Genomic DNA, 16,604 nt, shown 5'->3' with positions numbered 1-16,604 from the left:
CTTTAACGCCAGTATAGCTTCAATGTACATATTTAATCAGTGGTTTTGTCACCAGCAACAACACTTTGCTCAGTTTTGAACTTTTCGAGTGTAGTTGAAGCCCATTCACAGCAGACAGCAGAAAAACAGAGTCGTCGAACAAGTCCACCCACCCAGCCCGGAAGAACTACAAGTAACACTAGCTTTGTAACTGTGTTCTGTGGGTGTCTCTAGTTGAAGTTGTAGTTTCAAAATATATTGGTATATTTCTCATAAGTAGAAGTTGGCAGTGTAGAATTTTGGATATACCCTGTTTTTGGGGGGGATGGGGAACACACTGGTCTCATCAGATTTTAAAAATTGAATCGTTAAATAAGTCAAAATAGCTTATTACCACATTTGACAGTGCTTACAGTGGTTAAACATTGGAGACCATATCTGCATGACAGCTAAGGTCCAGAGCTTTCTATAAGAGCTGGTCCTATGTGTGTAGCACATTCTGTTGCTAAATGACAAGCCTGTACAAACATGTACTGGGTTCAAGGTTCAGAGCAGAGGTCAATAATTCAAACCAGGAGTAATGTATCCTCTTCAGACTGACATATGTTACTGTTGAGGTTTGAGACCTTTCCAATGATGTGCTTGCTATAGTCCTACGACAACGTTTACATTTTTACATATAATCATGAAGCCCATTTTGCAGGCGATAGCCTCCTTTATTGTCCCCAGAGGGATATTTGCCTTGAGTTCAAATACTTCACACATAAAACTTAACATATTATTTTATCATACATCCGACATATACTTACAATAAAAAACAACATAAACAAATGTTAACATAAACATAACATTTCTTTGCATGCTTTGCAAGGCTGTTGCTTGCTTCCTTGTTCTTCATCGTCAAGCTCTGTAGACCTCGGATACCATCTTGAAGCAGGCCCCACGTCTCACCTTACATGTTAAAACACATTGAGCCTTTATTAATCAGAAACATTCAGAAACATTGTAATGTATGCCAAGTATAACAAATACATACCTGATGTCACATTAGAAAGCTGGGATGACATCTGCTTCAGGGTGTCTGCACGGGTGCAAAGAGACTTCCAATGCTTGTTCATCTCTGCAATAAGAATCCTCTTCTCCTCCTCAAGTCTCCTTACTGCCATCACAATGTCGAACGCCTTCCTCTTTGTCCTTAGATCTACAGAGTCTGAAATACATAGATGAAACATAAGTCGGTTGTAATTAAGATTAGTATTTCAATATTTTCTGGGGTTACAATCGAGGCATGACAGATTTTGTCCTACTATGTGACTATTTCACAAAGTCAACGGAATTGTGTACATACCACCGTGTGTAAGCTGCCATGGCCAAACAATCTCGTCAGATAGAATGGTGTCCAATGTCAGTTTTTCTGCATTAGGAACCAAGGTGTTATACTTCTCCACTACAGAATTTAAGATTTTTTTTTCTCCCTGATCTTTCGGCGGATTTTTGCATCCGTCACTGTCCTTATAAAGACGCTGGGACCTCCTCTTAACACTTGCCACCAGCTCCTCTATTCAGCGGCAACATCAGCATCATTTGGGGATGTTGTTGCTGAGAGGAAGAAATGAAGAGATAAGAAATATGCTTCTTGATTCCATGAAAAAATATTTTTGGTGTATGAGCAAAATAAAGCCTCAACAATCTTTTCATATTTCTCTGTAACTGAGAGGCTACACTTGTAGCTAAATTTGAGTATAGTTAGGTTCTTTATTGTCCCCATGGGGATAATCTTGTCCACACGTCATCAGCAATCAGAGTATGTGCTCTTTGACTACGATTACAATGAGCCTCTTTGGAATTGCAGCCAAGCTTAGTCAGAAGTGATACATCAAGCACCATATCAAACAGTATAAAACAGTATATCCTACCTTCTGCCCACTCATTGACATCAAAGATCCACCTCTCCAGTTGACTGTCTGAGATGTCCATTACCGTTTTCATGGCCTCCAGGTTATGCAACTGGCATTGCAGGGCTATTTTGGCCTTCAAACATAAATGACAATGAGGGAAACGCCTACAACTTTGACAATTGTTGATAAGGATTGTGAAGTACCTTCACTATTAGAAAACCACATACAACACTAATTAAATATACAGTATATTCGTATATACGTGGACTATCAATATATATGGTATGAACATTTAATATTTTATTTTACAATATCGCTATGCATTTTTGCATAAGGGAAAACTGGTGTCTTTACCTTCCGATATCGGCGGGCAAGGGTAGAAGCCAAGTTGTCAAACTTTTGTTGGTTCCAGCGCATGTCTATGCGTCCTGCAAAAATAAAAAATATGAGATTATCACCTTTCTTTCCAGTAGCAGTAGGAGAAGAAACTGTGCAGACTTGAATCACAAACTTTTCAGAGATAATAACTTACAGTACTATGGAACTATTAATCTGCTGTCTTGTGCCATTTGATTACTGTCCCATGAAAGGGTTAGGTAAATAGCACAGGATAGTGAAGAAATAGTCAAGTCAAGTCAAGTTTATTTGTATAGCGCTTTTCACAATACAGATTGTATCAAAGCAGCTTCACAGTATTAAATTAAAATAATACAACAAAGTTTGTTTCAAGAGGAATTTATTGATTGATAAAATTAAATTAAATATCCCCAAAATATCCCCAACTGAGCAAGCCAAAGGCAACAGTGGCAAGGAACCGAAAAACTCCATCAAGTGACCTAATGGTGTCCTAAAACTCCATCAGGTGACCTAATGGAGAAAAAAAAAAACCTTGGGAGAACCCAGGCTCAGTCGGGGGCCAGTTCTCCTCTGGCATTTATGAGCTAGAGGCCGGATTGTAGTTTGAACTGTGGGATTATATGAATGCCTGGCTGAAGAGATGCGACTTTAATCTAGTTTTAAACTGGGAGAGCGAGTCTGAGCAACGAACAGTATCAGGAAGACTATTCCAGAGTTTTGGAGCCAAATGTGAAAATGCTCTCCCTCCTTTGGTGGTTCTGGATATCCTAGGTATGACCAAAAGCCTTGAATTTAGTGATCTTAAAGAGCGCGATGGATTATAGGGTGATAGAAGATCCGTTAAATAGACTGGAGCTAAGCCGTTTAGGGCTTTATAAGTCAGTAGCAATATCTTATAATTAATACGGAGCTTTATAGGTAACCAATGCAGTGATGATAAAATCGGTGTTATATGATCATATTTTCTTGATCTCGTAAGAACTCTAGCGGCGGCATTTTGGACTAACTGTAGCTTGTTTATAGAGGATGCAGGACAACCAGCTAATAAAGCATTACAGTAATCCAGTCTCGAGGTCATGAATGCATGAACTAACTTTTCTGCATCAGAAACTGATAGCATATTACGTAGCTTAGCAATGTTTCTAAGGTGGAAAAAGGCTGTTTTTGTAACATATGAAATATGATTTTCAAAAGACAGGTTGCAATCGAGTATAACACCCAGGTCTTTTACTGTAGAGGATAAAGTAACAGGACATCCTATGATGTTAAAGTTGTATTGTGCGAGGTTTTGAGGGCGGTTTTTTGAACCGATAAGTATTACCTCTGTCTTGTCTGGATTTAATAAAAGAAAATTATGCGTCATCCAATCTTTTATATCTTTAACACACTCTGTCAATTTGGAAAATTTAGCGTTTTCATCCGGCCGTGATGAAATATATATTTGAGTGTCATCAGCATAACAATGGAAACTAATTCCATGTTTCCTTATAATATTTCCAAGTGGCATCATATATATTGAGAATAACAGAGGGCCTAACACAGATCCCTGCGGCACTCCATAGTTTACTGGAGTTATGATCGATTTTTCTCCATTTAAATAGACAAAATGGTAGCGGTCAGATAGGTATGATTTGAACCAGCTTAGTGCTTGTCCTTGAACACCAGTATAATTTTGTAGTCGATCTAAGAGTAATGTATGATCTATAGTATCGAACGCAGCACTAAGATCAAGTAAAACTAGTATTGAGATACAGCCTTGGTCAGAAGCTAAAAGTAAATCATTTGTGATTTTAACGAGCGCAGTTTCAGTGCTATGATGCGGTCTGAATCCAGACTGAAACTTTTCATAGATATCATTTTGTTGCAAGAAAGAGCCCAGTTGAGCGGACACCACTTTTTCTAATATTTTAGACATAAATGGAAGATTTGAAATGGGTCTATAATTTGCTAGATTATTATGATCTAATTGTGGTTTCTTAATGAGAGGTTTTATAACTGCCAGTTTAAATGTTCTTGGAACATGACCTAAAGATAAAGACGAGTTAATAATATTGAGGAGAGGCTCTTCCACTACAGGTAACACTTCTTTCAGTAGTTTAGTTGGTATAGGATCTAATAAACATGTTGTTGTTTTAGATGAAGTGATAAGTTTATTTAACTCTTTTTGTTCTATAGTTGTAAAGCACTGTAATTGTTCTTGCGGGGTGATAATTGAAGCTGAATTATAAGGCGCGATTGAAGATTGAACGTTTACAATTGTGGTTCTGATGCTTTCTATTTTCTCAGTGAAGAAGTTCATGAAATCATTACTACTGAACTGTAACGGGATATTTTGTTCGGGTGACGTCTGTTTATTTGTTAGTCTAGCCACGGTGTTAAATAAAAACCTTGGATTGTTTTGCTTGTTTTCTATTAGTTTGCGGAGGTGCTCAGCCCTGGCCGCTTTTAGGGCCTTTTTATAACGTGACATACTGTCTTTCCACGCGATTCTAAAGAATCGATGTGTATTTTTTAATATTGCACTGCCCTTCCTTATTATCCTCACATCAAATAAAATAGGATGATGGTATTGTAATCGATCCATCCATTTATGTTGAATATTCTGAGCTTTATATTTTCAGAGTCAGCATATATGCATGAGCTCAAAGTGGCTCACCATTGTCATCAGGATCAAAATTTACTGGTATGCTCCACTCCATTTTACCTTTAGAAAAGAAAACAAAAAAAGAAAACCTAAGTGGCAACAATCTTATGCAGGATTTCAGGGAAAGAAAATGTCATGGACAATCATTTTTTCTTACCTCACATTTGAAATCATGAGCTTTGGCATGAAAAACAGAAAGAAATGGCCTCATTTACCCCTTTTCCACCAAGGCAGAGCTGGTGCTGGTTCGGAGCCAGAGCCTAGTTTCAAATCGGTTATTTGTTTTTCCACCGCCAAAGCACCAGCTCCGAACCAGTAAAACTGGTTCTTAAGTAGCACCAAATCATTGCAGGGTCTAGAACGGAGCCAAGAAAGAACCGCTTGCGTCAGAGGCTGGGGGCGGGGTTACCGTGGCCAACAAGACTGAAGAGAAACTTGTGACCGCCATTTTTAAATAGCAGCTAGTCGAGCTAATAGCAGCTCGATTATAATATCCGTCTATGTAAGTTACGGCGAGCTGCACGAACGCGTTGGATTCGCCGTGTTTGGATGCCGATTTATTTTCGCAAACCCATGAGCATCCATAGTAACGCAACGTCTATTATTGTTGATGCCTTGTTCGAGATGCATCGGAGCAGCGTGGACCGATCAGAGCTGCGGGAGTGTTTGGAGATCATACGACTCCTTGTGCTTTTTGATCGCTTTCGCAGTGCTTTGATTTCATGTGCTGATCGTTCTGCGAGAAGCCGATGCATCTCGAACAAGTCTGGTGTGTTTGTGTTTGGCGCTGCCGCGCTAGCGTTGCTGGGCAACATGATACGTATGCAGTGACGTAAGATATAGCTCTGTTGTGGCTCTCTGGCCGGTGGATACGCAAACCGGTTCGTCAGTCGAACCAACTCCGAACTGGCAATAGCTCTAGCTCTGAACCAGCACCCGGTTCTTGTTGGTGGAAAAGGGGTAATGGTGAGGAGATCCTGAAGCTCAGGGCATTTCTCTGTCACTCTCTGGAGGTAAGGCCAGTATTTGCATGCCACATCCATTGCAAAAAATGTAACTGGCTTACAGGCCATTTGCTTTTGTAGGTACAGGGGGTAGGCAAAAATCTCCCCCCTGAACATATTGAGGGCACGAAGGAGAACCCCATGATGACATACAGCGAGTTCCAGGCCCTCCTCGTCTGTTTTTCCTGAGGACTTCTGAGACGTTTCACGCGCCGCTGACCATTGCCCTCCACAGACACCTCTTCCAGAGACCTAAAACATGGAAGATGAACAGTCCAAACTTGTTCAAACAAAGTACTCTGTAGGACGTGGTGTTTTATAGGTAAATATAGTGAAGTTGTGCAAGTTTACATGACTGGTCGAGGTATGGACATAGTCCACGAATTTTGCAACGTCATCATCATTCGCGATGAACACGCCATCAAAGATGGCTTTTTCCTCCGATCTAAATAAAAGAGATACATATTAACTTTAAATATTCATATGATTTTGAATTCACAGCAGTTACTTTCAAAGTAATGGACCGTCAATGCACACACAGTACCTTGCTGCACTCTTGAATCTGTAGTGCTTACGGTTTCCATCAACGGATACTGCAAGCATGTCTGGGTTGCAAGCTGGGCAGTCAAAGTGGTCCTCCTGGCATAATTTGTCCACTTCGAATCGGACAGCTCCCCACTCCAAGAAGCTTTTCCGGAAGCTGTCTGCTGTGATGTTTCCGCTCTGTTTCAAAGAAGAGTTCAGTAAAAGAGAACAAAAGAGAACAGTAAAACGGATCAAATTAAACAATATACTACACTGAAGTAAAATGTTCTAAATGGATATATTTTGGGATGTTTGTACAAACTTTGTTACCACTCCTTAGAATACATATCAAAGGAAATAAACAATGGCAAGGCAAGGCAAGGCAAGTTTATTTATATAGCACATTTCATACACAATGGCAATTCAAAGTGCTTTACATAGAAGAAATTAAAATAATGAAAAGAAATAAGAATAATTAAAACAGTTTAGAAAAAATAAAATAAAATACAGTACTTTTAAAAAATAAAAAAGAATATTTATTATAGATCTTTCTTTCAAAGGATTCCCTTAAGACTTAAATCTTTCAACCTTCTTTTAACCTTCAATCTTCTTACGACTTCCATCTATCAACTTTCCTTTAACTTTCTTTTCTCCCTCATTTACTCACACGTTCTTTTCACTTTCTTTAGCACTTTAGCACTGCGTTCACATTTTTTCTCAGACGAAAACTTTAATATCGTCATTTAAATACTGTTCTACTTTCAAACCCACATTAATCACTTTCACATTATCACCTTCTGAGTGGGCATTTACAGTTTCGGGCTAAATGCCCTGCTGACATAGGAGAAATTAAAATAATTAAAAGAAATAAGAATAATTAAAACAGTTTAGAAAAATAGAGTAAAATACAGTACAGTACAAACAGTCGGACGAACAGCGGCACAGTGCTCATTCAGTAAATGCACAGCTAAACAGATGTGTTTTGAGTCTGGATTTGAATGTGACTACAGTAGGAGCACATCTGATCTCTTCTGGAAGCTGGTTCCAGCTGCGGCTGGCATAATAGCTAAAAGCAGACTCACCATGTTTAGAATGAACCCTTGGTATTTCTAGCTGATATGATCCTAATGATCTGAGTGATCTGTTGGGTTTATATTCAGTGAGCATATCTGCAATGTATTGAGGTCCTAGGCCATTGAATGATTTATATACCAGTAATAATACTTTAAAATCAATCCTAAATCTAACTGGGAGCCAGTGTAAAGACCTGAGGACTGGTGTGATATGTTCATATTTTCTGGTTCTGCTCAGAATCCTGGCGGCAGCGTTCTGTATGAGCTGCAACTGTCTTATGGTCTTTTTGGGAAGGCCAGTGAGGAGTCCATTACAATAATCCACCCTGCTGGTGATGAAAGCATGCACAAGTTTCTCTAAGTCTTGTCTGGAAACAAAGCATCTGATTCTTGCAATATTTTTCAGATGATAGTATGCTGATTTAGTTATTGCTTTGACATGACTACTGAAACTAAGGTCTGACTCTAGTGTCACACCAAGATTCCTGACTTGATGTTTAGTTGTTTTACCCCTAGAGTGAAGGTATGCGTTCACCTTGAGAACTTCATCTTTGTTTCCAAACGCAATAACTTCAGTTTTGTCTTTGTTTAATTGAAGAAAGTTTTGACACATCCAACTGTTGACTTCGTCAATGCATCGGCACAGGGAGTCAATGGGGCTGTAATCGTTAGGCGATAGGGCTAAGTACAGCTGTGTGTCGTCTGCATAGCTGTGGTAAGCAATTTGGTTATTTCTCATTATTTGGCTCATTGGGAGCATATACAGGTTGAACAGGAGTGGCGCAAGAATTGAGCCTTGAGGGACTCCGCATGTCATGGATGTCCACTCAGACTTATGGTCTCCTATACTCACATAATAACCTCTCTCATCTAAGTATGACCTGAACCATTTTAGGACTATCCCAGAAAGCCCCACCCAGTTTTCCAGCCTGTCAAGAAGTATGTTGTGATCAACAGTGTCAAATGCAGCACTGAGGTCGAGTAGTACCAGCACTGATAATTTTCCTGAATCAGTATTTAAGCGAATATCGTTTATTATCTTTATGAGCGCTGTCTCTGTGCTGTGGTGCGGTCGGAAACCAGATTGAAAATTGTCAAAGTATCCATTCGAGCTTAAGAATTTGTTCAGCTGATTGAAGACAACTTTTTCAATGATCTTGCCTATGAAAGGAAGATTTGAGATCGGTCTATAGTTGCTTAATATGGTCTTATCCAGATTGCTCTTTTTCAGGAGGGGCTTGACAACTGCAGTTTTCAGGGAGTTTGGAAAACTCCCAGAGAGAAGTGAGGCATTTACCACTTCTAGAAGATCTGCTTCTAAACTGTTTAGCACAATTTTGAAGAAAGATGTGGGAAGTGTGTCAAGAGCGCATGTTGATGTTTTAAGGTGTTGTACGGTTTCTTCCAAAATTTTGCCATCAATTTCTTTGAAGTCAGACATAGTAACTACTTTCTCAGGTGGTCTGATCTGTCTGACCCCAGTGCAACTCAAGGATGTGCTGATCACCTTTCTGATATTATTGATTTTCTCAGAGAAGAAAGAAGCAAACTCACTGCACTTGCTGTTTGAGAGCATTTCACTGGGAATCTGGCTTGGGGAGTTTGTCAGTCTCTCTACAGTAGCAAAAAGAGTGCGTGTGTTGTTTAAATTGCTGTTTATAATATTTGAGAAGAAAGTCTGTCTAGCTTTGCCTAGTTCCATATTGAAAGCATGCAGGCTGTCTTTGTAGATGTTATAATGGACTACAAGTTTTGTCTTCCGCCACATGCGCTCTGCTTTTCTGCATTGTCTTTTCATATGTTGCACTGCTGTTGAGTTTCTCCAAGGTGCTTTTTGTCTGCCACTCTTCTTCCTGACTTTAACAGGAGCAATATCATCAATTATATTTTTAACTTTTGAGTTAAAAGAATCAAGGAGAAAATCAACAGAGTCAGCAGATATGCTTGGTGTTAAGGATATAGCCTTCATAAATAGTACACTAGTGTTCTCATTTAAGCATCTCTTCTTGACAGACACAGATCCAGCTTCAGTGGCAGGAGAGATCAATATATCAAAGAAAATACAGAAATGATCAGACAGTGCCACATCCTTAATAACAATCGATGAGATGTTTAGACCCTTACTGATAAGTAAATCTAGAGTGTGTCCATGATTGTGTGTGGGTCCATGTACATGCTGAGTCAGATCAAAAGTTTTTAAAACAGTTTTGATTTCTTTTGTCATATTGTTTTCTGCATTATCTATGTGAATGTTAAAATCTCCAGCAATGGCAAAACAGTCAAACTCTGAGGTAATTGTTGATAACAGTTCTGTAAAGTCCTCAGCAAAGGCTGGAGAATATTTTGGAGGCCTGTAAATAATGATAAGTAAAATGCGAGGAGCACCTTTTAACACAGTACCCAGATATTCGAAAGACGGGTAATTCCCAAATGATATTTGCTTACATTGATAGATATCTTTAAAAAGAGCAGCTAGACCCCCACCTCTCTTTACAGCTCTGCAGACACTCATAAAAGTAAAGTTAGGAGGGGCTGTTTCATTGAGGATTGTTGCACTGCAGCTGTCTTCTAGCCAGGTTTCATTTAGAAGCATAAAATCCAGGTTGTTTGTGGTTATTAAGTCGTTGACTAGAAGTGATTTATTTTTAAGTGAGCGAATGTTTAAAAGTGCTAACTTAACAGTCTTACTTTTTGTCCCCACAGCAATCTTAGTTTGACATGTAGTAGGCACCAGATTAGTTGGGTTTGCTGTACGGCTATTGAAGGCCTTAGACTTTCTATCTTGTAATAGAACAGCAATAGAGAAAGATACAGGCACACTGGGTTCCCGCTTGTTCTGTAAACATTTGAGAAAGTTACTGTTATCATAACAGGAACCCAAAACACATCACTGAGAGCTGGTATCAGTTGTTTTTGGTTCACCTCGAGCAGATGGAGGAGGGTGTGGGCCCTGGCGTTTTGGCCGAAGAGGCCGAAGAGCTCTCACAGGAGGAGGGGGCGGGCGAGCTCGGCGCGCAGGCTTCGGTGTTTGAGGTGCCTGACGATTTTTGGTTGGTATCTGGGGGCTTGCAGCAAAAGAGTGGGACAGTCTGGTTCCAGCATGCACTAATTCTTCCATTTTCTGTGAGAAGCACAGGAGTGGAGTCGCTGGCGAGAGTGAGAAAGTATCTGGTGAAAGGGGCTGTTGCTCAGGTGTTATAGGAGGCTGTGATATGCTGTCCTGGCTTCCCTGGCTGTTTTCCAGGAAGTCGTCCTTGGGTGCTGAATCTTGGAGCAGTTCTAATATGTCTGTCTGTGGTGAGCTCTGTGGGCAGGGCTCAGCTGAGATTGTGTCCGTGAGCAGAGGTTGTTGTGGCTCAGTGGTGTTATCATTGTCCTTGTGTGATATGTCAACCGCATGTCCATCTTGTTGCTGAAGTGAAGTCCCGTGTTCATTCATACTGTTTCCAGGTGTGTGTGTGTCGTTCAGATTGACACACACTGCAGAAGGATGATTGAGGGAGAAGTCGATATTGTCCTTTAACACTCTTGAACCAAGTTTGTTTGGGTGATGGCCATCCCGATGAAATAGTTGTCTCTGACTCCAGAAAAGATTGAAGTTGTCAATGAAGTTTACTCCTTTTATATTGCAGGTTTTTTGCAGCCATGTATTAATCCCAAGCAGCCGAGAAAACCTGTTTGTTCCTCTTGCTGGGAGTGGTCCACTGATGAATGTTTGAACTTTCAGTCTTTTAAGTGTTTCAAAAAGTTCATTGAAATCCTTCTTAAGGAGTTCTGACTGCTCTTTATGAATATCATTCTTCCCCACATGAATTATGAGTCGATTTGCAGTCTTATGTTTCATCAGAATGTTCTGAAGTTCCCTGTTTATATCAGAAGTTGTTGCTTGTGAAAGGCAGCATGTAGTTGTATCCCTGCTGCTAATGTTTCTGATTATGGAGTCTCCCACTATCAGAGTCCTGGGCTCGGCTGTGCTCTGAGCTGAGTGCCGCTGTCTGCTCGACCTTGAGCGCCAGTTAGCATCAGTGTTAGCTACTGGCTGATACAGTCTGTGTTCGATCACATTCATCACGTTTGGGGATTCCTCATTTACATTCATTAGTACTTCAAATCTGTTCTCAAGATGTATAGGTGTTGGTGGGAGACCAGTGTTTGCCATCCTTGTCAGAGCTGTATCTGGGGTAGAGGATGCTACTGCGGCAATATGTGGGGCTCGTGACAATCTGATGTCTCGAGTGCCTTTGGGTCTCGCTCCCTGTTTGTGCCATCGATTTGTAAGTCGATCGGCTTGTTTCTCTACCTGTCGAGGAGCACTAGTTTCATGGGACTCACCGGCTATATGCTGAGGGTGTCCATGACGAAGCTCTATTGTGTGTTCCGTCTGGTTTGGTGGTCCCGTAAATAACTTTGTTTCAAGAACTGCAATCCTTTGTAAAAGTCTGTGGCAGTTAGTGCAGCAAGTAGATTCCAGAAGAGGCATTTTCTCTCTTATCCTTGTAGGCAGTTGTGTTTTCCTTTCCCCGGAATGTAAGCTGGTCGGGTAGAAGAATTCTGCGTTTTTGTGGTAATCCAAACTTTGTCGTTTGAGCACTGTGCTGATTTGCTGAAGTTAAAATTAGGTGATAAAAGGAGCTAAACTATAAAAATATAGAAGATAAAATATAAAAGCGATAGAGCAAAGCGCGGAGCAGTAAGCAAGAGCGTCCGAACGGTAGCTGAGTAAACTTGTGTAAACTTCACTCATACACTATACACTGGTGTATTTGGGGGACCTGGCCATTAAACATACCGGATATTGTTTGACATTCAGTCTAAATCTATACGCAAAGAGGGCTACAACGGCTTCCATACTGTTTAGAATTAAGCCTGTGCAATGTTTAGCCCATTAATCCAAGGGAACACTTCTGGGATCAGGAAATGATATTGGGGAAAAGATGTCAAAGTCGGTAGCCATTGGAGTTGAATTTGAGATCTTCAGAATGACCTGTTTTTTCATAAATGTCGCAGTGCAAACTGCTGATGAGAGAACATGCAGGGCAGGACTTAGGTTGGTGGAGGCCCCTGGGCTTGAGTCACTTTCGGGCCCTGCCTTCTAGGCTATACATTACTTTAAATAGAACACAAATGATACATACACAAGCTATGTATTAGAGCTACACAATTCTGGATAAACTGAGAATAAAAAGTAGAGATCACGATTCTGAACAAACAACTAAACAAAATAACATAATTTATGTTAATTGCTGAAGTCTATTAAAAATGTTTAATTAATCTGAATTATAAAAAAAAAAAAAAAAACTTTGGTTTGAATGAATGATTCAATTCCTCAATCAAATACACTTGCTTCATAGATGAATCAGCATTTTTTAACGAATCTCCTGAATGAACGATTCAATGACAAATGTTTTTTTAAAAGTCATTTGTCGCCATCTGGTGGCGTAACAATATAATCGATCCAATCGTTATTTGAAGTGCAAAGCTACTTTCAAAAGGTGACTGGTACCGTAGACAGTGTTACATGTTAAAAAAACGTAATAATTTATTTATATGACCACTGATTGAAGCTTGAAAAAGTTTTTTCCAATAAATACATAATGATTAAAAAAGTTCAAAGTGATCATAAGTTTATTGCAATGCACAAATGTCTTGGTCAGAATGAGAATAAAACACTTATTTACCTGGAAAACATATGTTTTGATTGTGGCATTTCTTTGAGATTTAGAATCCAGTATAGGCTAATTATTGTATAGGCTAATTATTGTTTCTTTTATGAATTTAATAAAGAACTCTGTCTCGTATTCTGTCCAAACGATCCATGTAGGCTACTTTTGTGTCCATTCGTTTTTCCTTTTTTAACCCGTAATTGAAAAACGAAAAATGAACGGTTGTTGTCTTTTTAAAACGCAAAGTTGAACACCAAAATTTTAATTTGAACTGGCTACACAAACTGCTGCGCAAAAAAGTAAATATCGACGAATTTTCAGATTTTTGCCCCTTTATTAAACATTTAAAATATTCACAAATTAATATGGAAAACATGTCGATTTGACTGGTTTTCTAAGGCCAAATTAGAACATGGAATTTATGTTTTTCCCGCAGTGCTGAATGAGAAGAGCCATTAATATTATTAATAAACTATTGTTTTGGCTAAAATCACATCTCCATCTCCGCTGTTAAGCAGATGCGCTTTTGGAGAGAAATGCACCTTTCATACGGATTAATCAGAAGGTATTAGCTTTCGATTCGAATTTGTTCGATTTAAAGTGGACATTTCAAGCTTTAGCCTACATAAGCTATATTTTGTTTCAGTTCTCGCGCTCCAGTTTACGGAGATCATGAAAGCGTCTGATTGTTTTATTTTATTTTACAAAAGCACAACATTTTCTTGTTATTGTGAGTTTACACAAATAAAAGTAGATGGGAATAATGTATTATTATTTTCTGTATGACAAGAAATGATAGAGTAGCCTAGGCTATTTTAAGTTGTTTCCACTGTTGATAGGAAAATGCAAGTGTTCGCGCTCGCGCCTCCGTGTCATGCAGTGCGCGCTCCACACTCAGCTTTGTTCCTTTTTTGCATAAAAGCCTCTTCTAAATATAGCCTATTAAATGTTATAATAAAATAATATAAAATTATTATTATTTGCGTAGCTGTACATGGACCTCAAACACACCGCGTCTTCTAAGTCAGGTGACTGTAAATGCGCAAAAACGGTTTCCATTGCAGTTTTGCGAAATATTCCTTTTTCGAATTGCCTGAAAAACCTCCTCATGAGAGTGTAAAAACTTTTTTGCGATAAACGGGAGTTTTTGCGAAATTGACGTGTTTCCATTGTGCTTATTTTCAATTCGCAATTTCAATTTGCGCAATTTGAAGGGTAATGGAAACGCGGCTACTGTCTAATGCGGACAGGTTTTTTCAACGGTTCGGCAGTAAACGAGGCACTACGTAACTGCCAATAACCAATCAGCAAACCTCAAGATGACTGACATTTAATTTAGCTAATTAAATTACATTTTTCATGGCAGGGCAGGGCCAGGTAACAATGCTAGACCAATCAACAAACTTTAAATGAAAAATTAAATGACTGACATATTATTGAAAAAATCAAACGTAAACGGGCGGGGCCCCCTATTGGGCGGGGCCCATGGGCTTGAGCCCAGTCAAGCCCAATGGTAAGTCCGGCCTTGAGAACATGAGTTTATGGTTGTCTATAAAGGGTCTAATGGCTCTGTTCATGTGTACTATCATCATCATCATCATGCCCTCATAGTATTATATATGGAGTTACGCAATTATTACCACAAATACTTACACGGCCAAAGCGAACAGTGCGTTGATCCAGCATTCTAAGAAATGCTTGGCTAGACATCCCTGGTGCAGCCATCTTCAGCTCTTCAAAAGAAAAAAGGACATCTGTTGCGTACACAGTTGAATAGTGAGAAGTGGCAGGCCAGTAGTCATTACGGATCAGGTCATCCACTCCAGGACTCCAAGTGGCTTCACATGCTTTGCATATAATCTGAGGCAATCTGAGATCATATCGCCCTGGAAAAAGAAGGAAATATATACACAAAGTTAATTCTGACAGACCAAACTGTGTCATTCTGACAACTGATATGGGAACATTTGACTAAGGATGGATCAGGAGGACACTTCTACAAACATTTTGACAGGCAAATTAACTATCCCCATTCAAACAAAGGTTAATTGTTTTCCTCCACATAGGTGGGCCCAGCCAATCTAATCAACACACAACCTATTGACACCTCTGGATTTCCATCCATGATAAAGAAAATCAGAGAAAATCAAAAAGAAAATTCTACAGAAGTGACCCCCACCCAAACCCATAAAGTTCTTCTTACCATTCATTGTAACCACAACTATGGACTGTCCTGCGATGACACTGGATGATACTTGTAGACAACCGCATATTGTCTCTGGCATCTCCAAAGGAACAAGACGCTCTTAAAAACAAACAAAAAAACACATGGATGAGAATTAAACAATAACATTTATTTACTGGAAACTATTTTAAACAAGATGCACTTGACGGCTTCATCGACCTATCAGAAAACAGCATTTCGTTTTTCAGTCAAGTCTAAGAATGTGACTTAAAAACTACAACTTACCACACTGGGTTAGAACCCTCTCCACAACACAAGTTGTGGGAGGCAATGGATGAAAAAATGCAAGTGTCATCGAATCCCTGTTGTGGAACACTTGACCTTGGTGGACCCTGACATCACAATGGCCACAGAGGAATGGGTGTGGTCGGCAGTCACAACAACGGATAACGGCTGGACCATTTCCACAATGTTGGCAGATCCGAGTTGCCGCATGTTGTCGAGCCACCATGGTGTTGACCAGTCGGGGTCTCTCTTTCTCCCACCACCCTGATATGAGGCTCTTTCGAGTCGACCAGTCTGCTGAGGCTTGAAGTGCCATTTCATCTTCATGTATGTCCTCACCCAGTGAGCGTTTAAGCTCTTGAAGGAAGGACTCTGTTAAAACAATGCACAATATTTAAAAACAGTAGCATTGAACAATGGCGATTTTATAATAAATGAACATACTGTTTTGAACCAGTGAAGTCAAAATAAATAACACACCTGCAGTAACGGAAGGAAAGTCAATGGTCATTTCCGCACTGGTTTCCGGAGCCCTGACATGAGAGACACCAGTCTTTCGACTCTGGCTGTGACTGGGACCTGCTGTAGCAAAAAAGCTGTTGCTTTTTACACTCAATGACACAAACTTTACCTGATGCTAGGCACAGGTACGTAATAATAACCTCAGATATATTCTAATTCAGACCCATGACTTGTGATTATGTTGTATACCTTTCCAAGATACAAAACTAGATCTGGAGTCTACATTTTAATAAACATTAATGTAGAAAAAATCTTACCTGCTTGTTTCCGGGATGATCTGAGAGAGAGAACACAATACAACAGTAGAGAGAGTAACAAAATACAAGACAAATGTGGCTCTTAAAAGTGCCTTTTTTTCGATGTAATGAGGTGATGTTTTTTTTTAAAAAGGACAGGGATTAAGGAACCTGCAGAGAAAGAGAAGAACAAATCAAAAAAGAATAGATCACCAAACTACATATTACAATAT

General features: G+C 39.6%; 1 protein-coding gene and 1 long non-coding RNA gene across 2 annotated transcripts; both read right to left on the bottom strand.

Moving 5' to 3' along the window:
* Positions 1–685: 685 nt before the first annotated feature.
* On the bottom strand, positions 686–1,449 carry LOC309491384. The gene is made up of 3 exons (XR_014203092.1): positions 1,328–1,449; positions 1,016–1,189; positions 686–930 (listed from the first exon to the last, which is right to left on the bottom strand). It is a non-coding gene; the product is annotated as an uncharacterized lncRNA (long non-coding RNA).
* A 3,427-nt stretch (positions 1,450–4,876) lies between these two features.
* On the bottom strand, positions 4,877–16,382 carry LOC309491380 (uncharacterized protein; the record flags this gene model as incomplete). Its single annotated transcript, XM_082190412.1, has 8 exons — positions 16,094–16,382; positions 15,614–15,985; positions 15,347–15,448; positions 14,797–15,029; positions 6,427–6,605; positions 6,234–6,327; positions 5,945–6,134; positions 4,877–4,938 (listed from the first exon to the last, which is right to left on the bottom strand). Exons 1-8 carry the CDS (start codon positions 16,122–16,124, stop codon positions 4,877–4,879), a joined length of 1,263 nt encoding a protein of 420 aa, XP_082046538.1. The 5' UTR covers positions 16,125–16,382.
* Between the last annotated feature and the right edge of the window lie 222 nt (positions 16,383–16,604).

Source organism: Leuciscus leuciscus (genome assembly GCF_965113295.1).
Source record: "Leuciscus leuciscus genome assembly, contig: HAP1_SCAFFOLD_197, whole genome shotgun sequence".
In the NCBI taxonomy this organism is placed as follows: Eukaryota; Metazoa; Chordata; class Actinopteri; order Cypriniformes; family Leuciscidae; genus Leuciscus; species Leuciscus leuciscus.
This window is presented reverse-complemented; position numbering and strand designations above follow the sequence as displayed.